A 27,351-nucleotide genomic window follows, 5' to 3' on the forward strand; every position below is an offset into this window, starting at 1 on the left:
AGAGAGAGAGAGAGAGAGAGAGAGAGAGAGAGAGAGAGAGGAGGGGGGAGAGGGGAGTTGCACCACTCGGTTCACACAGGTGTGATCTTTTTTTCATTAGCTGCTTCCTTTCGTTTTAGGGATTTTAGCTGTTTTTGACAGGGGGGTGGGGGCATTCGAGCATGTATTTTTTTACACCATATTCTGGCGATTTTTTAAATTTATTATTTTCTATAGTCCTACTAGACCCCAGGAAATTACATCGGTCCACAGAAGATCACAGGATCTACTGAATGTGAAGGTACTGGAAGCCACACGTGTCAGATAGGCTCAATATGTCAGTTTGACACATTCAGTAGATCTTCGTGATCTTTTGTGGCCAGATGTAATTTATTGGGGTCTAGTAGGACTATATTAAATAATAAAAAAATAAATCGCTAGAAGATGCCCCATGCTCGCCCCGCCCCCCTGTCAAAAACAGCTAAAATCCCTAAAATGAAAGAAAGCAGCGAATTAAACAAAATTAACACTCATCTTTTACTTTCTCTATCAACCTAAAACATGAACCTTGGTTGAAAAAAAAGTTCTCCTTTAAATACCTCAATTTGCCATGGAAATTGTTGTAGGCTACTTTTACTATATTATTATGTTATTTATTATATTTCATGCGTACCCGGGTGTATAGTGTGTGCATTTGGGTTTAATGTTCTGAGTTTGGTATAATTATCCTTTATCCTACCCACTTGTTTTTTTTCTTTTTCTTTTTTCTATATATTTTATTTCAGTTATTGCTGATGTCATAAATGTACAATTTGGAGGGTTTTGTTTTACATTGTATTTCAGACTTTTATATTTTTTACATGAATGTTGAGTACTGGTGTTGTTGTTGTTGTTGTTGTTGTTGTTGTTGTTGGTTTGTCCTGTATCTGTCTTGTATCTGTTGTCTGTCCTGTCTTTTGTTCAAAGACAAACTTCAATAAAAATACTTGAATAATAATAATAATTATCCTTTATCCTACTGCCTATATAGCTATAGCTGCCACCCCATTAACAACTCAGTTGAACAATCAATTTTACTTGCAAAAAAAATATATAGGCTATTAGGTTTATTAGGCTATAGACTAATGTACACACTAAACCCAAGCGTTTAGGTTATAAACAGTTTTAAACACATATTTGTAACACTTTTTAAACGTGTCACAGTGTTTAGATTATAAACAGAAGAACATGTTTAATCCCTGTAACACTTTTTAAACACATAAACGTGTTTAGTTTTTACAATCAAAGTCAGTCATATAGGTGTTTAGAATTTGAACACAATCATTGGGCTGTATTTTGCGAGTCTTAAGTACCAGGTATTATTCCCTAACTTGAGTAACCTAAAGACCTGGAGGCGTGATCAATGCCATTTGGCTATTCTGAGTGGCCAAAGAGCATTGACCACGCCTCCAGGTCTTTAGTTTACTCAAGTTAGGGAATAAGACCTGGTACTTAAGACACACAAAATACAGCCCCAGGTGTTCTCGTGAGGTGTTTGAGTGAACTTGTGTTCTACTGTATTTTATGACCATTAATAAACACTTGGCATTTTATTATTACACACATGGTGTTTAGGTTAAACGCGTCACATGTTCCAGGGATTTACATATAAGTGTGCATGTATACAATGTTGTGTAGCCTACTCAGAGTTAGTAGGCCTATAGGACAGGGTCAGGGTCCTGCTGAAATAAAAATGTTTAGGCTAACTTCATGAGAACCTGTTTTTGACAGGGGGGTGGGGGCATTCGAGCATGTATTTTTTTACACCATATTCTGGCGATTTTTTAAATTTATTATTTTCTATAGTCCTACTAGACCCCAGGAAATTACATCGGTCCACAGAAGATCACAGGATCTACTGAATGTGAAGGTACTGGAAGCCACACGTGTCAGATAGGCTCAATATGTCAGTTTGACACATTCAGTAGATCTTCGTGATCTTTTGTGGCCAGATGTAATTTATTGGGGTCTAGTAGGACTATATTAAATAATAAAAAAATAAATCGCTAGAAGATGCCCCATGCTCGCCCCGCCCCCCTGTCAAAAACAGCTAAAATCCCTAAAATGAAAGAAAGCAGCGAATTAAACAAAATTAACACTCATCTTTTACTTTCTCTATCAACCTAAAACATGAACCTTGGTTGAAAAAAAAGTTCTCCTTTAAATACCTCAATTTGCCATGGAAATTGTTGTAGGCTACTTTTACTATATTATTATGTTATTTATTATATTTCATGCGTACCCGGGTGTATAGTGTGTGCATTTGGGTTTAATGTTCTGAGTTTGGTATAATTATCCTTTATCCTACCCACTTGTTTTTTTTCTTTTTCTTTTTTCTATATATTTTATTTCAGTTATTGCTGATGTCATAAATGTACAATTTGGAGGGTTTTGTTTTACATTGTATTTCAGACTTTTATATTTTTTACATGAATGTTGAGTACTGGTGTTGTTGTTGTTGTTGTTGTTGTTGTTGTTGTTGGTTTGTCCTGTATCTGTCTTGTATCTGTTGTCTGTCCTGTCTTTTGTTCAAAGACAAACTTCAATAAAAATACTTGAATAATAATAATAATTATCCTTTATCCTACTGCCTATATAGCTATAGCTGCCACCCCATTAACAACTCAGTTGAACAATCAATTTTACTTGCAAAAAAAATATATAGGCTATTAGGTTTATTAGGCTATAGACTAATGTACACACTAAACCCAAGCGTTTAGGTTATAAACAGTTTTAAACACATATTTGTAACACTTTTTAAACGTGTCACAGTGTTTAGATTATAAACAGAAGAACATGTTTAATCCCTGTAACACTTTTTAAACACATAAACGTGTTTAGTTTTTACAATCAAAGTCAGTCATATAGGTGTTTAGAATTTGAACACAATCATTGGGCTGTATTTTGCGAGTCTTAAGTACCAGGTATTATTCCCTAACTTGAGTAACCTAAAGACCTGGAGGCGTGATCAATGCCATTTGGCTATTCTGAGTGGCCAAAGAGCATTGACCACGCCTCCAGGTCTTTAGTTTACTCAAGTTAGGGAATAAGACCTGGTACTTAAGACACACAAAATACAGCCCCAGGTGTTCTCGTGAGGTGGTTGAGTGAACTTGTGTTCTACTGTATTTTATGACCATTAATAAACACTTGGCATTTTATTATTACACACATGGTGTTTAGGTTAAACGCGTCACATGTTCCAGGGATTTACATATAAGTGTGCATGTATACAATGTTGTGTAGCCTACTCAGAGTTAGTAGGCCTATAGGACAGGGTCAGGGTCCTGCTGAAATAAAAATGTTTAGGCTAACTTCATGAGAACCACTGGAGCCAATTCACAGATCATCCTTCCTAGCAGTGCGCTTGCGCACGTCAGGTGCTCCGTGCCCGTGGCCGTGGCGCTCCGGCTCCATCATGTAGCAGCCACTACGCTCCCCGACCGGTTATCTCTCTCTCTCTCTCTCTCTCTCTCTCTCTCTCTCTCTCTCTCTCTCTCTCTCTCTCTCTCTCGCCTCCCCCCCATCCCCCCCCCCCCCCCCCCCCACACACACACACACACACACACACAGAGACAGTCACAGTCAACACATGCACAGGCACTATAAAACCGACTGGCGCCGGGATTATCGAGAGTGTCACGTCGAATATATCGCCTGGTGCACGCTGTGCACTGTCGTCTCCGATAATTAACCCACACACTTCACTGATTTTTTTTTTGTTGGTTTAATTTATCCACATGGAGCCATTGGAGCGAGAAGGAGCTGCGGCAGCCGTGCGCTTATGATCTTGGCACGGAGGATCGTGCATTCTGCATCCATCCATCCATCCAATCCATCCCACAGAGCAGCAGAGCAGCAGAGCAGGGCTGCTTCTCACAAGACAGAGCCAGGAAGGATCGAGGATAATCATTCTGATCCAACCCGACCATGGCTTCTTCTCCCAGGGACAAGGCGGTGATGTTGACCAAAGACAGCGTGAGCCTCCTGCCCTGCTTCTATTTCGTTGAGGTGCGTTGATGCTCTCTCATCCCCTCTCTCTGATCTCTCCTCTCTCTCTCTCTATCTGTGTCTCTCCTCTCCGCCGTTTGCATGGTCACACTCATTTACAGGTTAATACATATACAAGGCCAATCACAGCATGTCATTGTCATGTCTAACCTACATTGTCATTGCAATTTGTACTGGCAGCCTGCAGGCTATATATACTGTCCTGTCTGTCTGTCTGTCTGAATCGGTTCACAACATGGATTGCATTGGTCACCACCACCAGACACGGACAAACAACACAAAGGTCCACCGTATAGTGGACGAGATTTCTGATTCTGGCATCGATCTTACACACAGTATCACAAATCGAACAGCTACAGTTGACAATGGATTTGATCTCTACAGGTGAATCAGAACTATGTACACTTATAGTATTATAGGCTATATACTATAGCCTATAGGCTACTAATACATACAACTACTACTACTAGCCTACTACTAATATAATAATAATAATAATAATAATAATAATAATGCAGCTGCAGTCTATATAAATATTGTGGAGACAAGATTGGTAGTTTTTAGGCTGCCTGTGTATATAGATTTTAGAGGCCATGGCATGATGAGGTGGTCAGATGGGGACAGTTGTGGCTATAAGGGTGAATCGAACTAATCGGTTAAAGTGATGATAAAAATAAATGCTGATAACCGATGTGTTAAAAATTAAGTAAGCAATCCATAATCCCGGCATGTCATTATAGGCAACTTTTGAAAATAGTGAAAATGTTGGGTCGCATTGACCCATTGTGAGCATATACCGGTATATTTTCAAAACACTGCACAACATCGTGTGACAATAAAACATGCATGTGGTTAATGTGTTGATAAATGTATAACATTGATTCTCTGGCTCATTGGCTGCCAAACTCAAGTTTCCAGAGTTTTTTCACCATGCACCCCGCCGCCAAACCAGAGTTGTTTTTTAATGCTATAGCGCCAGCGGTAAACAAGTCCTATTGCCCTGACCAAGATGGACACGCCATAGACTCCTGTAATGACCGCGATCTTTGGCCGGAATCCTTTCTCAGATTGAGGTGATAAAAACCGGGATGTTAGCGGCTCCTTACTTACTAAAATCTAAATCGTTGCTACCTCGCGGTTACAAAATCAACGCTTCGGATGACTTATGGAATTGACGGTAGCCAAATAAATAGCTTAGGCGATTTTGCTTATGGTTCACTGTGGGGTGAACAGTGGTGAGATAATGGAGACAGAGGTGACATGATAAAGACAGTGCTAACATGTTGGAGACAGTGGGGACGTGATAAAGACAGAGGTGACATGTTGGAGACAGTGCTAACATGTTACAGACAGAGGTGACATGTTGGAGACAGTGGGGACGTGACAAAGACAGTGGTGACATGTTGGAGACAGTGCTAACATGTTACAGACAGAGGTGACATGTTGGAGACAGTGGGGACGTGACAAAGACAGTGGTGACATGTTGGAGACAGTGCTAACATGTTACAGACAGAGGTGACATGTTGGAGACAGTGGGGACGTGATAAAGACAGAGGTGACATGTTGGAGACAGGACTTACATGTTGGAGATAGTGCTAACATGTTACAGACAGAGGTGACATGTTGGAGACAGTGCTAACATGTTACAGACAGAGGTGACATGTTGGAGACAGGACTTACATGTTGGAGACAGTGCTAACATGTTACAGACAGAGGTGACATGTTGGAGACAGTGCTAACATGATAAAGACAGGGTTGACATGTTGGAGACAGTGGGGACATGATAAAGACAGAGGTGACATGTTGGAGACAGTGCTGACACGTTGGTGACAGTGGTGACATATTGGTTTTGGCTAGCCTCAAAACAAGACCGTTGCTGCTGCAAATGCTTAGTTAATAGATGGATACAGTAGACAGACAGACAGACAGACAGACAGACCCGATCAATCGATCTTTATTGATACCGCAAGAGAAATTGGAGTAGCAGCGCTGCAGTGTGAAACACAGGACAGATACAGATGGGGGGTATAAGTGAGCATACATGTGGATCGCCTATATTTTCTGCGCACGACACCGTCGCGGGGCAAAATATATAAACGGGGGCTTGACTGTTGCACATTGCACTGCCAGGGTGGTTATCCACGCTCCAGTTCACTCCTCCAGCCTGTGGGGAACAGAATCAAATTGTCATCATGCATCATGGGTTTGCATTGGAAATGAAGCATTTTCTATTCCTATTAGCGCCGCCTCTCAACGTGGGTGCCCGTGGGACCCCCCCCAACCCCCCCAGGGATCCTTGAGGGGGTTCCAGGTGGTCTCCATCTAAATTATTTATAGTTAGGAACAAGATGGACCATTAAGGGCCTTTTCAGATGTTACGTGACACTTGATTCCGTGTACCTGGTAACCACAGATATGACAACCCGCTCCCAAATAGCCTCTCATTGAAAATTAACTGCAATTGCTCCTCATCTGAAAAGCCATTGCAGTTCTGTAACTCTGAGAGTGTACAAATGGAACCAAATGGACCTGGCTGTAAGGGTTTATTTGGTTCCATTTCTACACAATTTTACAGTGTAGATTGTGGTAAAGCTTGTGTGAAATGGGAGTCGCTTGGGCTTGATTGATTGATTGATTGATGACTTAATTAGTCAGACAGACATGTAAACCTACCTGTATGTAATGCATATCAAACAGTCACAGTGACATGGGTGGCAGTGGCTCAGGGGTAGAGTGACCGCGGTAGAACGACCAGATGGGAACCGTGAGGTTCCCAGTGTGACGCCGGGCTCCCCCAGAGTTAGTGTCCAAGTTGTCCTTCAGCAACACTCTGAACCCCTAATTGCTCCCGATGTGCAGGTTGGTGACTTGCTAGCTCTGGTCCATAGCTCTAATGCGTTTCATTTAGAGCTATGTTACTCTCAACTTCCGCCTCTCGCATGAATGCAGACCAGCCTCTCCTCTTTAGCGTAAATAAAAAGAACGTTTTTGATACTCACCAAAACAAAGGCGAGTTCTGTAATTAGAAAGCCTACTTTCCTTAGTGGACGCACTCTGAGCCCCCCACCACACGTATAAACTGTACTTTTTGGCCAGAAAGGGATTTTCTTTCACCGGAGGAAAAATATTCTCTATGGGGCAGTTCTCTGGGCAATATCGGTAGAGGGCGCAGCGAAGTAACTAAAATTAAAAAAAATTCCCTGATAAGCGTTGGGGGGGGGCGATTCTCTGATGTAATGCATCGCACTCACATGAGTATGCCATCTGAAGAGCAGCCGTTCCCACGCTTTTGTGGATCACGGCTATAGGCCTAGTCACAATGATTACATAATCACCTAATCTCTAATTATTTGAGATAATCGCAATTATCTTTTTGCATAATCGTCAATCGTTTCCATGTTGAAAATGGTATTTTCAATAATCTTTCAAAAACATTGCGGAAATAGCAGATCTACAAGCTTACAACATGTCGTGACGTGATTCTCGCAATTAGTTGTGTGACAAGTACTACAATTTACAATTTAGGCATTTAGCAGACATTAAGCAAGAACATTTAAGCAAGAACAAAAGCATGGGAATACATCACATAAAAGCATTTATCATGAAACATGCGTAAACTAAGAAAGTAACAGTGGAATATCTATATAATGAAACTATACATACACTATACATATAAACTGTACATATTTACTACTATGCTATACATATGTACTATGGCGTGCTATGACTATATACAATACAATTATAGTGCTGTCTACATAACATGCTATAAGTCTGTGTCAAATGCTATCTAAGCCAACAGAAATGCTATCTAAGGGGTTAGGGTAAGTGCTATGGGCCATGATGGAGTCTGAAAAGGTGGGTTTTCAGGCTACGGCTACGGCTACGGCTATAGACGAATAATAGTTTAAGTCCACACTAAGTAATTATCCATAATGTATACATGATGGATAAGGGGTCAGGACAACTAGGCGTTTTCTTGGAGGGGTCAGAATAACATTTTGACTTTCATTCGTCTATAGTAGCCTATACTTTGTCAGCTTAAATTTGTAATCATGACAGCCCTAATCACAGCCCACTTTAAAATCTCGAAGCTGTCCGTCTGGTGTTAAGTGGTCAGATGGATGGGCCGCATGCATCTGTGTTCTGGCTTGGATCAATGAAACCAACTAACATTGTATACTTTAACCACTGTCTCCAACCCCAATGCAATGCCCCCCATTGTGGGGGGAACATTTGCCAGAAAAAACACATCTACAAACTCGCAAATTTGTTGCAATGCATCGTTCGCGACGCATTGTGAGCTTGCAGATCGGCTATTTCTGGCGAAGAGATTTGGTATGGAAGGAAATAAGCGCAGACTAAGTATAGTTACTCAGGTGTGTTTCAACAATAATAAAGGATTTAAGTGGTAAAGTTCGGTATCACAAAGAAAACTAGAAAAAGTGCCCTTCTGGGCACAGGTCTCCACCAGGATTCTTCCTCAGCCTAGTGGGAATATGCGTGCACAGTTTCATCGCAATCGGACGCTGCGTTGAGGAGTTGTGGCGATTTGTACAAAGCGGGCTACTCCTGAAAACTGTAGGAGCCAATTGTGGCCAATCAGGATGGAATATGAGAAATCAAACAAACCTGTCTTGATCACATGACTATGGAGATCATGTGTACCGATTTGCGTGAAATTTGGATAAAATCTGAAGGAGTAATAATAGAAAATGTGTTTTACATATGTCGGCCTCCTGGTGGCGCTATAAAGAGCAGATGTGAAAAATTCCAGGCAAAGGTTTTTCCTTGGCCTCTAGGGAGTTGGCATAGAAAGTTATCCACAGATCCGTGCAGTTAGAGGTAAAAACACTTTTCGGCCAGTTATAGCGCCACCTTGAGGCTGAGTTGAAATTGTTCATGTGGCATTTCGTCCTGGGCCTAGTGGGAATGTGGGTGCACAATTTCACGGAAATCACGCGATGTGTTCATGATTTGCAGCATTTTGTTTGAAACTGAGCACTCCTGTGAACTTTGGAAGCCAATGTTAACCAATCAGGATGGAGTCTGAGAAATGTGAAAGACCGGTTTGGTTGAATGGCTCTAGAGAGACTGTGTACCAATTTGCGTGATGTTTGGACAAAATCTGTAGGTGTACTGTGCAAAAACTTGTTTTGCACAAAGCGGCCTCCTGGTGGCGCTATAACAGGCCGTTGTGGAAAGTTTGGGGCAGAGGTTCATCGTTGGCATCCAGGGAGTGTGTGTGGAAAATTTGGCATCGACCGGGTTAACGGTGGCCGAGATTAGCTGCTCACGGACGGACGGACACACGGACGGACGGACACACGGACGGACGGAGTGCAAAACATACTCTCCCCCCATGCCTTCGGCCTGGTGGAGACAATAAACATGAATCATCATGAAATCATGAAAATGGATTATTAGGTTTTAACATGAACGTTATGTGTTAGTGTTTTATTGATTTTTTTTTTTTGGGGGGGGGCACTTGCAATGTCAATCATGGTCTTTTCTGCAATTTACAATTTAGGCATTTAATTAGTAGTCACTCTTAATCCATTGCGATTTACAGTAAGTAAGAACACCTGGAACCCCCACAACATCAAAGGCATAGGCAACTAGGACGATAAGTAAACAAAGAACAGTAGAATATTTGTACAATGAAACTACAAGTATACAGAATGCTATATGTCTACATCATAATGCTATCTAAAAATTATATCATGCCATGTTAACACATTTCACTGTGGACCCCCTAGAGTCCGCTCAAGGACCCCACTTTGAGAGCTGTGAATAATGATAATAACAGTTTATAGGCTTATATAGGCTACAGAAAGTCAGTGTAAGTGTATAACATTGCATCAATCTGACAGATTCCATATCATGCGTTATTATGGCACACGGTGGAAGAATGGAGGGATGTGTGTGTGTGTGTGTGCGTGTGTGTGTGTGTTCTCTCAGCAGTGCATTTCTAGAAACAGTATGGGGCTTGTAAACTAGGTCAGCGCTGAACCATGATTCAATTCAATGCTGGATTATTACAGTGTGCGCACACGCTCGCGCAGGCAGGCACGCATGCACGCCGCACGCGCACACACACACACACACACACACACACACACACACACACACACACACACACACACACACACACACACACACACACACACACACACACACACACACACACACACACACACACACACACACACACACACACACACACACACACACACACTAATCAGCTCTTTGGTATGGTCGAGGTGCAACAACAGCAGTGATTCTCGACCTTTTTCATTTCAAGGACCCCCCCCCCCCCCACACACACACTTTGATATGCTTCAAGACATTTTTTATTTACATATTCTACATTTTTTCTGCAATGGGACCCTATATATAATCTGCACTGTGAAATCGTCAGTGTGTATTTGGTAAATGGTGCATTTATACAGATTGGCTTTATCCAAAGCGCTTTACAATGTGCAATGACGTCACATTGACGACAGAGAACGCCGACCTGCTCCTCAGGGGCAGCTAAGCTGGATTCCAATACCCAACATCTCAGCCACACTCGCTCACTCCAGCATGACGGTGTTACGGTGAAATTGTGTTGTAGGCCATCACATAACGTCAGTGTCCGAACGTAAATCAAGTTCAACTTAATTGTATTTAGACCCGAGGACGATTCTACAAATGTCTTCGAAATCATGACAGTTTTCTGATAAACCTCTGTTTTTCTATGTCAGTGGTTCTCAAACTATTTCATGTCAAGGACCTCTAGAATTATATGTTGTTCCAGCAGGGACCCCCCAGAAGCAAAGATCTTAGTTAAAAATGTTCACTCTGAAAGGATATATATTCCAAATTTGCACCACTTTTTCACGATTTTTCAAAAATAGCAGACCCACAAGCTCGTAGCGCGGCACTCGGTGCTGTGCTACAAGCTTGTAGATCTGCTATTTTCCAATAGCTAAAGTATAACATAATACTGAAAACAGTTTAATTTAGGCCACGTATTGAAAGAGCTCCATGTAAGTTATGTGAAGTCCTGCCATGGGTTAGTTTAAACCTGCCATGAGTTAGTTTTAACCTGCCATGGGTGAGTTTTAACCTGTCGTGCATGTCGGGAGCCACAAGTTAGTTTTAACCTGCCACGGGTTAGTTTTAACCTGTCATCATAGGTGAGTTTTAACCTGCCACGGGTTAGTTTTAACCTGTCATCATAGGTTAGTTTTAACCTGTCGTGCATGTCGGGAGCCACAAGTTAGTTTTAACCTGCCATGGGTGAGTTTTAACCTGCCATGGGTTAGTTTTAACCTGCCATGGGTGAGTTTTAACCTGCCATGGGTGAGTTTTAACCTGCCATGGGTGATTTTTAACCTGTCGTGGGTGAGTTTTAACCTGCCGTGGGTGAGTTTTAACCTGCCGTGGGTGAGTTTTAACCTGCCGTGGGTTAGTTTTAACCTGCCATGGGTTAGTTTTAACCTGCCATTGGTTAGTTTTAACCTGCTGTGCATGTCGGGAGCCATAGGTTAGTTTTAACCTGCCACGGGTTAGTTTTAACCTGCTGTGCATGTCGGGAGCCATAGGTTAGTTTTAACCTGCCACGGGTTAGTTTTAACCTGCCATGGGTTAGTTTTAACCTGCCATGGGTTAGTTTTAACCTGCCGTGGGTTAGTTTTGACCTGCCATGGGTTAGTTTTAACCTGCCATGGGTTAGTTTTAACCTGCGGTGGGTTAGTTTTAACCTGCCGTGCATGTCGGGAGCCACAGGTTAGTTTTAACTTGCCACGGGTTAGTTTTAACCTGCCGTGCATGTCGGGAGCCACGGGTTAGTTTTAACCCGCAGCACGGCCGGGTTAGTTGTAACTGGCAGCGCATGTCGGGAGAAACGGTGTTGCCGAACTAATGCCTGTCGGACAGTATATCTAACAATTCCGTATGCATCCTAATTTGTCTTAGGGATTAGGCTAAGTACAATTGAGTACTCAAGTACAATTCCACAGTAACAAAGTTGGAGTTGGGGATCCAACAGGGAATCTTCCTGGTGTCTCATCCATCTTAAAATGTTTTCTAGAGTCAGACAGCTGCGCGTACGTGTGTGTGTGTGTGTGTGTGTGTGTGTGTGTGTGTGTGTGTGTGTGTGTGTGTGTGTGTGTGTGCGCGTGCGTGCGTGCGTGTGGCCACGTCACTTATTTTCAGCTGTTTTTCCGCAGACTCACCAACATTTAAAAACTAGTTCACTAAATCACGCGGCGTTGTTATTGTTGTTTGTCCGCTGGGAAAACATATTGTGCTTAGACTGCGAGCCTATGAGTATTGAAGTGGAAATAGTGCTGCCTACAGCTCTACTTCTGTCATCTTTTTTAAGTTGCGCAGATGTTCAGATGTCCTGTCCGTGTCACAGATGAAACATTTTTTCCGGTGGAAGCCAGCTTGTATGACCAAAACCATTCCTTTTTTTAAAATGTTTTTTCGAAAACTGGCAGAAAAAGACTGGCTGTATGAACAATTATGGAAAACTCCTTAGACTGACACTTAAGAAAATAGAATGTATATTATTTGTATATGATAAAGTGCTCTTGTGCTCATAGTGAGTTAAAATTAGCAAATGTTTTTGGTACTGGACCTTCGTCAGTGCTTCTGAGCAAGCCAGTTTTCCTTTTATGTTTTTGAGACCACCGCACCTGCAGTAAACCTGGAACAAAGGACGAAGAAAGCGTTTCCCCAGTTATTTAAAAGTGGTGTTGGTCAGATCTACAAACTCACAGCGTGTCGCATTGGGACACATTGTGGGATTGCTATTTTCACTACATTTGTGCGACACTGTATGATGAAGTCGGACATTGATGTACGTAAGGAGGCATAACATAAAAAGTGGAGATACGAGGTTACTGCCCGATGGCAACGATATTATACCTCAATTGATTTTTACTGTGGGCTTATTCTGCCAGTTTTTTATGGGTCATGCAAAGGTTCAGTCTCAGTGTGAAGCTATTTGAGAATCATTGGCCCCTTGAGTGCATTGGAAAAGTCCTTGTTCTGCCGTATTATGCATCATTGTGTCCTTATAGTTTGCAGAATATTCATGGCACAATCCCTTACGGTAAAGTATACATGAACAAATACCATTTCCATTATATTTCCGGTGCATTTTGCAGTGAGTACTGCCGGGGGAAGATACTCCACGAGTCGTGCTTCCTGAAGTTGTCCAAAAAAGAATGTCTATTGCGAAAAAATTGAAAGATTATATAAAAAAAAAATTGTGATTGTGTAACTACGGTAAATGTAGTTACACAATCCAGCATTTGCGTCATTTTCAATTTTAGCATTGGCTATTCAAAAACCACACTTGTGTGAAGTGAGGGGTCCCCACTGTATTTATATCGGCCACATGACGTCTTACATTGTCACTCATGCAGTGCCCTAAACAAACATTAAAGTCCATATTTGTCTGGCTCTAAAGTGCTCTCTACAGTGCTGGCAAACGATTTACGTCATAAGTTCCCTAAACAAGCATAAACAAATCCCACAGACTTGGCTGCCACATGACGGGGCTAGCGCTCCTCAAAAGTAGCATAATTATGCTTGCAAGTACATCTGCTATTTTTGAGCATTTTTCTAATTCTTGAAAGTATGAGAAGAAGATTTAGAAGTCGTTTGTATAGAATCTGCCTCAGATCTTAATGCATCTTAGATGTAAAAATCACACCCGTGTGAAGTGAGGGGCGCTCATCGTACAATTTACGTCATATTTGGCGGACATTTGACCCAATTTGAATTGAGTGAATGAATTATTTTATTTACGTGTCTGACTGCCTTTTGCAGCCCATCCCTTACGGGATTATTCAGACACAATTTACAGTACAATATACAGTACAATCCTGTGCCAACACGCTGACACCAAAATATTAAGCAAAAGTAAATATCATACAATGTATACATAACATAATCAAGATTACTGTACATTCAAGTATTCCATTTTGTCGAGATAGAGACTAAAGTGGAGGGCGAGAGAGAGAGAGGGAGAGAGAGAGAGAGAGAGAGAGAGAGAGAGAGAGAGAGAGAGAGAGAGAGAGAGAGAGAGAGAGAGAGAGAGAGAGAGAGAGAAGAACACAAGGAGATAATGGACAGATCATGAAGACCGATTTGCGTCTAACTTCGACAAGGTATAGATGTATACACACACATAGGCTACATAAATATATATACACATGTGCATATGTACGTACACACACAAATGTACATACACAAATCTCAGCATAGGACTTGGTATGATCCATCATTGTGCCACTATGCATAAGTTGTATGTTTTCTTCTCTTCCAGGCTTTATGGATAAAGTTTGAAATTGTGAATGTATGGTTATCAAAAGTAAAATGCTGTCCAGGCACTGACCTACATGTATTTTCATCAAAGAGTGTTTTTCTTAAATCATGATAAAAAGGGCAGTACAATAGAACATGGAAAAATTGGATTTATAATGTAATGTAGGTCAATGGAACATCTTTGTCCCAGTGCCAGTCGTTGTGTTGTCCCAGGAGACCGGAGGCTTTTAAAGCATCACTGTGTGTGTGTGTGTGTGTGTGTGTGTGTGTGTGTGTGTGTGTGTGTGTGTGTGTGTGTGTGTGTGTGTGTGTGTGCGCGCGCTACAAGCCTACACTACACCACATCCGGTCCCTTCAGTCTGCTCCCACCTCAGTGTTCGGCTGCGTATGTCGGTGCATTTTTTCATTTCATTCATGGCCAACTTGTGTGCGAAGCGCAAGTTGGCAGCTCGTCAGAGTGCATTTCTAGTTACTACTACTATTATTATTTTATTGTTATTTTGGTGCAAAGACACTAGTGATGCCTTATTGCTGCCTTATAAAAGAAAGATCACACTCATGTGAAGTGGGCGCTCTTATCATACAACATTCCGTTGCTCAGCCAATCAAATCATCACTATGTGGTACACAAACACACAAAGCTGGGCATAGGAGTGGCTAGCCGCCCCTCAAAAATAAAGAATAATTCATCTTAATGGTTAATTAAAACCGTTAACGAATTCTGGTTACCTTTTCTAAATGGCTGTCCCTATACAGCACATCGCTCTCTTTGGCGATATACGCTTGCCAAGTTTAACCAACGTAAACCCCAGCATGCGTATCGTGCGGGGAAAGCTTTCCCGGAAAATGGCAGATCACAATGCGTCGTTCGGCTGAGAAGCTCTCCCCTCAATAACAGACAACAGAAAAGACACTAATAGGCCTATCCGTATCGACCGGAAATCAACCGATAATTCCCAGTAGGCTAATTATTATGCCGATCTTATCCAGCTGATTGGCTCGACTGGAGCCTACTGGCTGGGATTGGCGTTGATGACACGTTAACCGATCTTAACGGTCTAGTCAGGTCCACTGAGCCTACTGAAAATGACAAGCCTCCTCATACCCTCCCCTAAATATAACCTCCTCATACCCTCCCCTAAACATAACCGGAAGCATGTCGCAGCGGGGTCCTAATATTAACGCATGTTCGCCAACCTTAATCCTGTCAGGTTATTTTTTTTCAGTCGGCAGAGCATGCCCATACTCGTTGAAAACAATCTTACTGATCCTAAGTGATCACTGCGGTCTTGTCGATTAATATCAGTCGAAACGGGTGCCGTGTGGGAATTGATCCGTCATTCATTCATCCATTTCTGGCGGGGGGCTGGGCGGAGTCAAGACCTGACGGCACACCGGGCAGGTGCCAGACCTCTGCAGCCAGCGCTCGATGCACGGCCGGTGGAACGCGTGGCCGCAGGGCATGCGAGCGCACACGTCGCCTCGGGCGAACTCGCCGCAGCAGATGGGACAGGAGTCTTCCTGCAGCGTGTCGTCATGGACGGTGGCGTGTGGCAGAAGTTCTATCAGATTGGCCGGCGGTGGTGGAAACGCCACGGCCGCCGGGTAAACGTCCGGGTCGGAGGAGTGCGCCTCCTCCTCCTCGATGTCCCGGAGGATCTCCATGAGCCCGATGGCGTCGACGGCCTCGATCAAGGCGGCGGAGCCCATGAGTGCCAGCCCCGGCCCCCGGCCCTCTACCCGCAGCGCCCGCTCCAGCCTCTCCCGCTCCAGTGTCTCCACCTCTCGCGCCAGCCTCTCGTATTCCCGCGCCAGCCTCTCGTGCTCCCGCGCCATCCTCTCGTGTTCGCGCACCAGCCTCTCCAGCCTCTCCTCGATCTGCGCCGGCGCCGCCGCCGGCCTCCCCTGCAGCCTCTGGCGTTCCTGCGCCTGCAGCCCCTCTTGCATCCGCTCGAGCCTCTCCTGGAGGGTCTGTAATCCCACCTCCAGCTGTGCTCTCGTGTCCTCCATGGTGTGTTCCGTCCCTCCGCTGGTCCGTTATATATATATATAAAACACCGGGCCGTGCCCAGAGTGACGTCACCTCCGCTGGTCCGTTATCTATATTAACAAGTGAGAACTTGTACCCAACACATGGCAAGAAACCCAAAGCCACAACACCTACGTCGCTATTGCAACACCCACAACACCATCTTACACACTACACACTACACTCACACACACTCACACGGGCAGTGACGTCACACAGTTACCCTTCGCAGTGTTGCAACGCTATCTCCTCCTATCGCGCCCATCGACCACACTCAACACCACCCGCCAAAAAATGTTCATTGCAGTGCCACCAAAGATGCCTCCCGTCCACACTCACGGCGGCAATGCATTTGTTTACTACAAACATTATCGCCCCAAGCACCCACACCCCCGGAACACTGTTGCCCTTTCACCACGCTAGATTTGCCAGGTCTATGCAAGTGAGCACAAATTACATGTGAGAAAATTCATTCACAAGCCCACAAATGCCATTCAAATGCCATTCAACACACACTACGACTCGCTTACAATTCGCAAACCTGGCAACTACTACCCCGTCTTTTAAGCCACTCCCCTGTGCTGATCTGATCTCCGAGTCTCCCTGACAGTCCTGTCCGCAGGAGAAAGAAACAAGGAAGGAGACGAATTCTCGCCTCACGATTTTGCTTATTCCTTCTAAATCTCTGTATATAAAATATCGCTTACTCAGCGAATCTCTTAGTTAGATTAACATTGGTCTTCCACAGTACTTGGTTTGTGCCAAACTATTACAATTACACCGTTCGAATTCGCCATTTTGCCTGCCGAGTACTTTTCATTGCGCACACACGCACACGCACACTCACACGCACACGCACACGCACACACACACACACACACACACACACACACACACACACACACACACACACACACACACACACACACACACACACACACACACACACAGGAATAGCCATGCAGCCTATACACGGAGGCAGCGAGACAGGACGTTATAATCTTGAGTTTCATTAAATAACTGTCTTTCTCCGCGCACGTGCGCACACAACATTCTTCAAGTGAAATGCGTAACGCCAATATTGGGCTAATATAGGTAATAGGCTACCAATATGTGGGTAGCCTACAGGGATTTACCCACGCAATGAATATATATATATTATATAATCTCATCTATACCAGGGCTGCCCACACTTTTTTTTACTTCAGAGCTAACTTCAGCAGTAACTCTGGGATGAGCGGCCACGAAATTCTAGTATATAACACCGGGCCGTGCCCAGAGTGACGTCAGCTCCGCTGGTCCGTTATATACATATATAGAACACCGGGCCGTGCCCAGGGTGACGTCACCTCCGCTGGTCCGATATATACATATATAGAACACCGGGCCGTGCCCAGAGTGACGTCACCTCCGCTGGTCCGTTATATACATATATAGAACACCGGGCCGTGCCCAGAGTGACGTCACCTCCGCTGGTCTGTTATATACTTATATAGAAAACCGGGCCGTGCCCAGAGTGACGTCACCTCCGCTGGTCCGTTATATAATATATATATAGAACACCGGGCCGTGACCAGAATGACGTCACCCATGCAGTGTTCATTTTTACAGTAAAACTGTGATTTAGTCTCAGCCTTTTGAATAACAACACACAGTTTAGTTTTAGTCCTGTTTTAGCTATCTGACATTGTTTATTCGACTAAATATCAATAAATATCAAAATCGTCTTAGTGTTTGTTTGTTTGACAGCAAATTCAGATTTAGTCTTAGTCTTAGTACAAACATTGAATGCCATTGACAATGACAATGCTTTGAGTGTTTGTCTAAACAGACATTTTGTAAACACAAACATTGACGACGAAGGTGAGGACGCAAATTGTGATTGGCCGGAATGAGATTATGATGTACTGTATATGTATGATGATAAGAGTGTCCCTCACTTCACAGGGGTGTGATTCCTTTTGGTTTATGTATAGTCTACAGTTAGATTGTTGGATTGTTTGTGCCATATAGTGCATGAATAAATCCACTAAATAGTGGCGCAACGTGTCTATCCAGTGCGTATGTGGTGCACCTCTTTCCCGGGTCCAGGTGCCTGCCGCAGTGCCCTGCCAGCATCATCGTTCTCCCTCTGACCTTGTCTGTGACCCGCAGGAGTGCCCACGTTTGTGATGTGGTCTGCCTGTCACTTGTAGACACCGCCCAGGGTCTTTTTTCCCGCTGTGAGCGTCCATTTCTCGGCCCCCGTACAGCAGCGCTGACCCCACTGTATAGCCACGGACAGCGGCCACCTCTTGTACGCAAGTGCCCTCCGGACCGCGTGCATGTGTTTGGTCTGACAGGCAGGAGTCCGACACCCGACCCAAAACCCTAAACCCATAACCCTCTATCCCTAATCATCTATCCTCGCGTTGGCTTCTGTTTTCGCCAAAGTTTTTTATTTTTAAGTGCACGTCCGTTGTCCTTCAAATTCCACAGCCGTCTGTGTTATAGATTAAATAATCTTCCAAAGATGAAGGAATGACAAAGTGAAGTGTTGAGACTTTATTCAGAAGATTCAGCAGAGTAACAACATACAGAGATTGAGGAACAGGCCTCCTTGCCTGTTCCAGAAGACCCTCCAGGCGCAAGCCCCCCCAATCCCATTCTCAGACAGTCCTTATAGTCTTGTCTTAACAGAGATGCTATACTGAATGTCCATATAAGGATCTGCACTAAACATAAGGGCGACACACAAATAAGTATACCTTTGCTGACAGCGTAGAGGAGTCAAGTCAGCTGTTAGATTAACAGCTGTATGGTGAATTAGACTGAGCACATTGGTGAGCAAATATACTGAATGGAAGGCAGAGAAATACAGAATAATGCATAATTATATTTACCAATCTATTTGGCATTCTAGAATAGCCATTACATCTGCCATCCAGCCCTCTCCCACCCCTCACTGGGTAAGATTCCGGGAGGAAAACGGAAAAGGGGTGAGTTGTCCTGTTACGGGCCACACATGTCTGGAGCAACGGTGTTGTTGGACTAGTAATGCCTGAGGGACTGTTAGTATGTCTAACAAACATATGCACCCCAACGCAGTCAAGGCACCAAGATGCTTGCAGTCCTCGGCTCCCTTGAGCACTGTCCTGTTGGTATAGTGGCAATGTTGTCTTTTTGTATTATTATTATTTTTCTTCCTGAGTTAAATGTCATTGCTTTTATTTTCTTGTCATTGAGCTTGAGGCCGATCTTCCTGCTTTCCGTTTCTACTGCCAGTAGTAGCCTACTTCCGTTCCTTTCGTTGCTGTGTCCGAGACTACAGGGCAATGTCATCTGCAAAGTAGAGGTGCATGGTGATGGGATTGGAGTGTTTTACACTCACTTAAACACTGCTTTGAGATGATTTGTCTCGGAGATTTTGCCATTTCGGGGTGACAGAATGCTATTCGTTTCCATCTGGTTTTGTCCAGAGAGGGATTACAGAGGTCTTTACCTCCCGACCATTCTTCAAAGTGAGCCATATGGTACGCCGCAGGCAGATTGCAGAAATAAAACAATATAAGTCAGTGGTTCTCAACCTTTTCTTGCTTGCTCAGTTTGTGCCGCGACACAGTTTAACGCATTTTGGGCAGGAACCCCTTTTGGTGTTAGCATTATGCTATGCTTTAGCTATTGAAAAATAGCAATCTACAAGCTTGTAGGTCTGCTATTTTTGAAAAATCGAAGAAGCACTGACAGAAACATAGCTTTTTCAGAAAGTTAGAAGACATTTTTAGAATCTGATCTCAGGTCAGAATGGGTTAAGCAAACTGGAGCTATACGAGAGACACCACCGAGCGAGCTACATCGAGCGAGTTGCCGCGTCGAAGATTGCGAAGTATGCTTGAGCCGACTCAGCCTCGATCGATTGTGACCCGATAGGCAGATAATAGTAAATCATCGCCCCCCTATACAATGAACACAGCGGAGCACTCCCTACCCCCCACTGACCTTGGTCTCATCCAATCACAAGCCACAATCCAATCACGCTCCTTCCAGCCCCTCCCTTCATGGGAAAGTCCCTCCCTTCGTGGGGCAGCAAACAGGGACAATGTCGGGTCATGAACTTGTTGTGATTTGGCACTACATTGAATTGAATGAAATCACACGTCGGCAACAAAATACACTTGCGTCTTTTGCTCGCTTGCTCCACAATGACGTCATTTTGTCCTCAGTGACCTGAAACAGATACAAAAAAAAGTTCAACTTGGTTTGACGTACGCCGCAGGCTTCATCATGCATCCATTATTCAAAGATCACTCTCTCGTAATCCCAGAAGGCTGCTGGTCCACCAGCGGAGCGAGGAGGGTTGGTCTAAAATGCTCATGCAGCAAATCTGTGCCTCTCAGAACTGTACGTCCTAATTGTTTATGCATTATACACCGACACATCATCGCATAAGCTGCTATAAGAAAGCTAGCCTAATCAGTTATCTTATCGTATGTTGGCACGTAACTTGAGAACCCTTCACCCCGCCGACTTCAAATGCCACACACGTTCCACGCCACCACAGGGAGTGCAGTGGCCCTGCCTTGACTCGGTCGGATACATGGTTGTCCAGAACCACCATAAAAGGCTCTGGTCGGCACTGCCAGTGGACCTAATGAGCCAAGGTCCCGACACCTGTGCAATAAGGAGATCAAGGCAGGAAAGAATAGAGCTTGAGCACTTTTACCACAAGTACAAGTAATGGGTGTCAGATATTTAGAAGCTTGTTTCACAAATGGTACACTCGTAGGGTCTCTCTTATCTTATTGACAGATATTTACAAGCTTCATTTATATCATGTATATCATGTATAGCGCTACTGTCAGAATTCGGTACTCTAAAACGGTCGGCTCTAGCATGTGTAGGCTAAATGGTAAATGTAGATGGTGCATTTATACAGCGCACCTTTAACCATACATAGATTGTGCGTATACATTCACCCATTCACACACCGATAGCATGTACTGTCAGACTTCGGTATACTCTAAATCGGTCGGGCACTTGCACAGACTACTGTCAGACTTCGGTATACTCTAAATCGGTCGGGCACTTGCACAGACTACTGTCAGACTTCGGTATACTCTAAATCGGTCGGGCACTAGCACAGACTACTGTCAGACTTCGGTATATACTATAAATCGGTCGGGCACTAGCACAGGCTACTGTCAGACATCGGTATGCTATAAATCTGTAGGGCTCTAGCATGTACAGGCTACTGTCAGTATGTGAGTGTTTACATACTGTATAGCGTTGTGGTGCAGCATTATAAGCAGTGACACCACTGACCTATATTTCCACATGGCTGGATGCTGCCGCGAGGGAGGAGAGAGAGCCCAGAGCCTACCTACCGTACACACTCACGCAGCGTGCATGTTCATTGAACTCTGGGAGCTAGAGTGGACATGCATCCGTGCGGTTCCAATGTGTCACTCTCTTCCAGAGTTAAATGTAAGCTCTGCATTTTACTGCCCGCAGTGCTCTGGTGCACACCGAGAGAGAGAGAGAGAGAGAGAGAGAGAGAGAGAGAGAGAGATATTGGAGGCACTTGTCTCTTGTTACTCCATCCACCCATCCATGCTTTGACGGCAAACTTTCTGTCATTGCATTTCCGTCCATGTTGAACGTGTCCAACGTTTTCTCAGTGTCTCATAACAACGCTGCATGGAACCCTGCATGCAGCTGCAGCGATTTGCCTCGTATGAATATTTGAAGACGTACGGCCCGGGCGAGGCAAACTGCTGGTTGTGAAGCTTTAGTGTTTGGCGCTGTGTGGAGCTTCGTGTTCAGTCACACTGCGGTTACAGCACACCACTGGTGTAAAGCAACTAAGTACATTCACTCAACTACTGTACAATTTTGGACTGAGGTCGATAAAAAAAAAGGCTAAATCCTAACATTTTTCTGAAAAACCCATGTTTCTGTCAGTGGTGCTCAACCTTTTTCATGTCAAGGACCCCCAGAATTATCTCTATTGGGCCACGGACCCCCATCTCAAAATATGTAGTTTCCAGGGACTCCCCAGAAGCAAATATTTTAGTTCAAAATGTTCGCTCTGAAATATATATTCAATGATTTGCGCCACATTTTAATGATTTTTCAAAAATAGCAGACCTACAAGCTCGTATGAGCTTATAGATCTGCTATTTTTCAATAGCTAAATTATAACATATTGTTTAAAACACCAAAAGTAAAAAAAAATCAGTATCATTTTGCTTCTACTCTACCACATCTCAGAGACAAATATTGTACTTTTAACTCCACTACATTTATTTGAAAACTTTAGTTACTAGTTAGGCCAAACACCATGCAAACATAATGCTACATTAACCACTTCAGCTCTATTTCAGCTAGTTGAAAATAGCCTACAATCTACAAGCTCACAATGCATCGCATGTGAGCATGTGACGCAAGCTTGTAGATCTGCTATTTACAAAAGGCGTTGATAACTTGAACCGGAACATTCTGTTTGAGTACATTTATACTTTTGGTACTTTAAGTACACTTTTGATACCAATACTTTTACTTTAGAAAATGTGGAATTTTTAGTATTTACTGGAGAGTAAAATTCATATAGTGCCTTTATACTCGGCTTTATGGAACCCACTACAGTATACCACATCCGTTATTAACCCATTTTGGACTGAGGCCATCCATCCATCCATCTTCAACCGCTTCTACAAATGTCTACTAAATCCTGATATCCATCCATCTTCAACCACTTATCCGTAGTCGGGTCGTGGGGGCAACAGCTCCACCAGAGTGCTCCAGACTTCCCTCTCCAGAGCAACATTAGTGACTTCCTCCTGGGGGATTCCGAGACATTCCAAGGCCAGCGAGTCGATGTGTTTTCCTGGGTCGCCTCCCAGTGGGACGTGCATCGAGGACCTCCCTAGGGAGATGGCCGAGAGGCATCCTAACCAGATGCCCGAACCACCTAAGCTGGCTCCTTTCCAGGCGAAGGAGCAGCGGTTCTACTCCGAGTCTCTCTCGTGTGACTGAACTTCTCACCCTATCTCTAAGGGAGATGCCAGCCACCCGTCGAAGAAAACAAATTTCGGCCACCGAGCCGAATACCCTCTCCGCCGCGACTTCTATGTTTCAGTCATTCCCAAGTCAAGGACACTCAAACATATATGTAATTGGCCACCGACCCTCTTCTGAAAATATCTTGTTCCAGGGACCTCCCCAGAAGCAAAGATTTGAGTTAAAAACATTCGCTCTGAAATAATATATATTCAAAGATTTGTGCCACATTTTCAAAAAATAGCAGATCTACAAGCTCATAGCTGAGCTTGTATCTGCTAAAGCATAACGTAATGCTTAAAACACCGAAGGGGGTTCCTGCATGTCCAGAATGGGTTAAAGTGATCTCTTACTATATTTTATAGATTTGAACTTTAATCCGTGTGATTGCAATGCAAACCGCCCTGCAACAGATAAGTGCAATCAATTATTTTGAGTGTCGTCCGTCCGTCCCCACCCCGTCCCACCCCCTTCGGGTCACACAAATTATTTCCCCCGAGCCTTTTATCAAATCAAATTAGCGCGGCCGTCGAACCGTGTCTTTATGGGTGACATTTGTGCCGCATCGCCTGCCTGTTTTATCTGTTTTCTTAATGTGTTCACATTGTGTGTGTCACAGTGCTACTGGACTGATGAGACACATGGGAAGATAGTATCTCGTCTTGTAATCTCCAAATACTTTTTATATATTGAGATAAGGGTGCCGGGGGGGGGGGGGGGCTTGAACTGTACTTGAACTGAAATGTAATACAGTGTCACATAAAATAGCCTCCTCGGTGCTGCACGCATCCTGGAACATGTGACGTGTTTAAAACCAAAAACACCAGTGTGTAATAAATAAGTAAAGGCCCAAATGTTCATTCATGAAATGGTCAAGAGGTGCACGCACATCCAACTTTTTAAACGGGCGCAGGATCCAAAATAGGAGAGAGGAGATCCGCACACCGTTTTTAAAAGCTCCCAAAGTAAGTTATCGATAACACAGCGGACAAAGAAAGACAACGGTTCGGCCTAACCGCGGCCTTCGTCAGGTATATACCGAGTATATATATACTGCTGCCTTTACTGTGGCTGAAATAAATGCAACTGCAAATGTCGCTCTCCTCCTCCTCGATGTTGTGTTTCAACAGCTGCCCATCCTGGTGTCGTGCGTGGTGGTGCTGTACTTCCTGGAGTGGACGGACGTGTTCGCGCCCGTGCGCGCCGGCTTCTCCTGCCACGACCGCTCGCTCAGCCTGCCCTACGTGGACCCCCACCACGAGGTCATCCCCCTGATGATGCTGCTCAGCCTGGCGTTCGCCGGGCCCGCCATCACGGTGAGTGAGATTTGGCTATACGTTTTTTTTTATCCGAGGGGCAGATTTTGAGTTTTATAGTCTTTTGAATAACACACCATTTAATTATATATATAATATTTCTAAGCATGCAACGATACACTCAACTCACGATACGATATGAGGTTCACGATATGATTTTTCATGATATGTTCAACACAATTTTCTTTTTTTAGTTTAGGAGAAAACAGAGAAAACACAAAAAAGTAAAATGTTAAAATCAGACCTGGCATGTATTAGGGAGCCAGTGTAGAGAGGTGGTCACGTGACGTCACATCTTAATTTTCTTGTCATGACATGGTTACTAGCCTGGCAGTAGTGTTTTCAATGAGGTGTAATGTTACATAGAATTACACGCACGCACAGTCGCACACACACCCCTGTACTTGGTCTGCGATCGTTTCCTTATAGCTACACCAAATCGCGTGAGGCGTTGCGATCTCGTAAGATCAGATGTGCCATTGCTGGCGAATGTTCTCCCCGGAATGGATACTGCTGCATGCCATGCCATGCCATGCCATGGGGTTCAAGTGGTTTCGATACTGTAATTCCGTATCGCTCTTCTCTACATGTTATAAGTAACATAACATCAAAGAGTTCCTTAACACCTCATGCATATGCCACGCGCCATTCAGCTAGTGCTCGGGGAAACTTTGATCACAGCACTGGCACTTTTTACACCACTAGAATACACACCATGCACTGTATGAGTTCCTTTATGTTTTGCCGTCACATTCGTCTTTGATGCTCTTATATGCTTTGAACTGTTGGAACCCCTATATATGTCGTTGACTATAGAGGGGGGGAGGGGAGGGGGCTATTCTTGGTTGGCCTCTTTTATTTTTTTTCCTGGCGCTGCGAGGTGTTGTGAGCTTGTAGCCTATACTTGTACTGCTCGGCCATGTTTCGCAAAAGAGGTCTGGTTGTAGAGGGAAACATTAGCAGACCATTAAGTACCAAGCCCACACAGTATTGCCACTTTGCTGGTTCAGGAGCTTTTTTATTTCAATTGAATTGTTTTCATCTAAATAAAAAAGTGGCAATGTGCGGGCCTCCCTCCTTCTCCTACACGTCTACTGCCTTGTCGCCAACGCACCTGCTTAACCCATTTAGACCTGAGGACAAAATGTCTTCTGAATCCCGACAGTTTTCTGAATGTTTCTATGTCAGTGGTTCGCAAACTATTTCATGTCAAGAACCCCCAGAATTGTATGTATTTGGCGGCAGACCCCCATCTGAAAATATCTTGTTGCAGGGACCCCACCCCCAGAGAGAAAGATTTGAGTTAAAAACGTTCGCTCTGAAAGAATATATTCAAACATTTGGGCCACATTTTCACGAAAAAAAACAACACATAAACACGTACAACATCATTCTTAAAACACCAAAATGGGACTTAAAACTGAACCGGGTGTGCGGAAGTGATAGAAAAGCAGAACATGATAGAAAAGTGATGATAGCGCTGTCAAACAAAGTCTATACATTATATGACATCTATGAAAAAGTTGAATCTGCAACACAATTTCATACAATAGCTTAAAGTGCAGTGGTTCCCAAACATTTTAGTCTGTGACCAAAAACAGAAATTGATATTCGCCCGGGACCCAAACTATAGTGACAATAGCGGATCTACTTGTTGTAGGTCAACCATTTTCACAATATTTATCTGTGGAACCGATTCAAAATGTTTCAAAGTGCTTGTCAGGAAGGGGAGGACGTGGGAGGGGGGTCACGTCCTAAAAGGTTGAGCACCACTGTGCAAAGGCTATGGAGTACGATGCGAAAAAGAAGGCACTGGAGCAGCTCAGACAATTTAGGCCCTTATAGTTTAATAATAACAGGGTGCAAATAAAAAGTGATGTGCCCGTTTTTCCTCCTGGAATTTTCCCCAGTGAGGAGGATAACTTTGTAATATGCTATTGGCTGTTTGTATTCTTTTTGGAAAAATATAAAAATATACTCCTGTGGAAAGGCTATATTATATTACCTATAAACAATTTAGTATTATGTAAGGTTTTGCCCCCTCAAATGGTACCTCGTCAGATAATCCCCACATATCCTACAACAACTTCTGTGAACAGACTTCACTGTAGTAGCTTTTCATAAATTATATTTGTACTTAGGCTGTCTGCTGTCATGAAAGTTTATAGTTAGAGAAATTCTAAATCCAGCCGTCTGCTGTCCAGCCTCTCCCACCCCTCACTGGGGAAAATTCTGGGAGGAAAACAGAAACGGGGTGAGTCTTCTTGTATTCACTTTATTAGTCTCCCGAGGAAGAAATTTGCCTTAGACAAAGGGCCCGCATGCAAGCGTAGCCCTAGTCCATGTCGCCACAGTGCAGCGCCAAATACATCTTTCTTGCATCATAGGAAAAAAAAATAAAGAAAAAGAGGGGTGGGGGGGGGGGGGGGAGCATAGAATGGGTGAGGGTATTGACAGAGAGGGAGGGGGGGGGGATGGAGACATCACATCACATTACAGTTGCACGTGCTTTCTTTCTGCTGTCCTTCCATCTTTAAGCCGAGTTTCCAGATTATGGCGCCTCTTCTTAATGACTTTCTTCTAGTTTAACCGTCTGAGTAGCCTCGATACCCA

At 43.8% G+C, this 27,351-nt stretch overlaps 1 protein-coding gene across 1 annotated transcript in view; it reads left to right on the forward strand.

Moving 5' to 3' along the window:
• Window positions 1-3,948: 3,948 nt before the first annotated feature.
• Window positions 3,949-27,351, forward strand: part of plppr4b (phospholipid phosphatase related 4b) — a gene marked incomplete at both ends in the record, with an annotated part of 60,200 nt that continues 36,797 nt past the window's right edge. Inside the window, 2 exons of the mRNA XM_083777689.1 lie at window positions 3,949-4,029; window positions 24,553-24,738. Of these exons, the coding sequence (XP_083633815.1) occupies window positions 3,949-4,029; window positions 24,553-24,738 (267 nt within the window). The remainder of the gene's footprint in view (window positions 4,030-24,552; window positions 24,739-27,351) is intronic.

This window comes from Protomyctophum parallelum (genome assembly GCF_964188405.1).
Source record: "Protomyctophum parallelum genome assembly, chromosome: 12".
NCBI classification, from domain to species: Eukaryota; Metazoa; Chordata; class Actinopteri; order Myctophiformes; family Myctophidae; genus Protomyctophum; species Protomyctophum parallelum.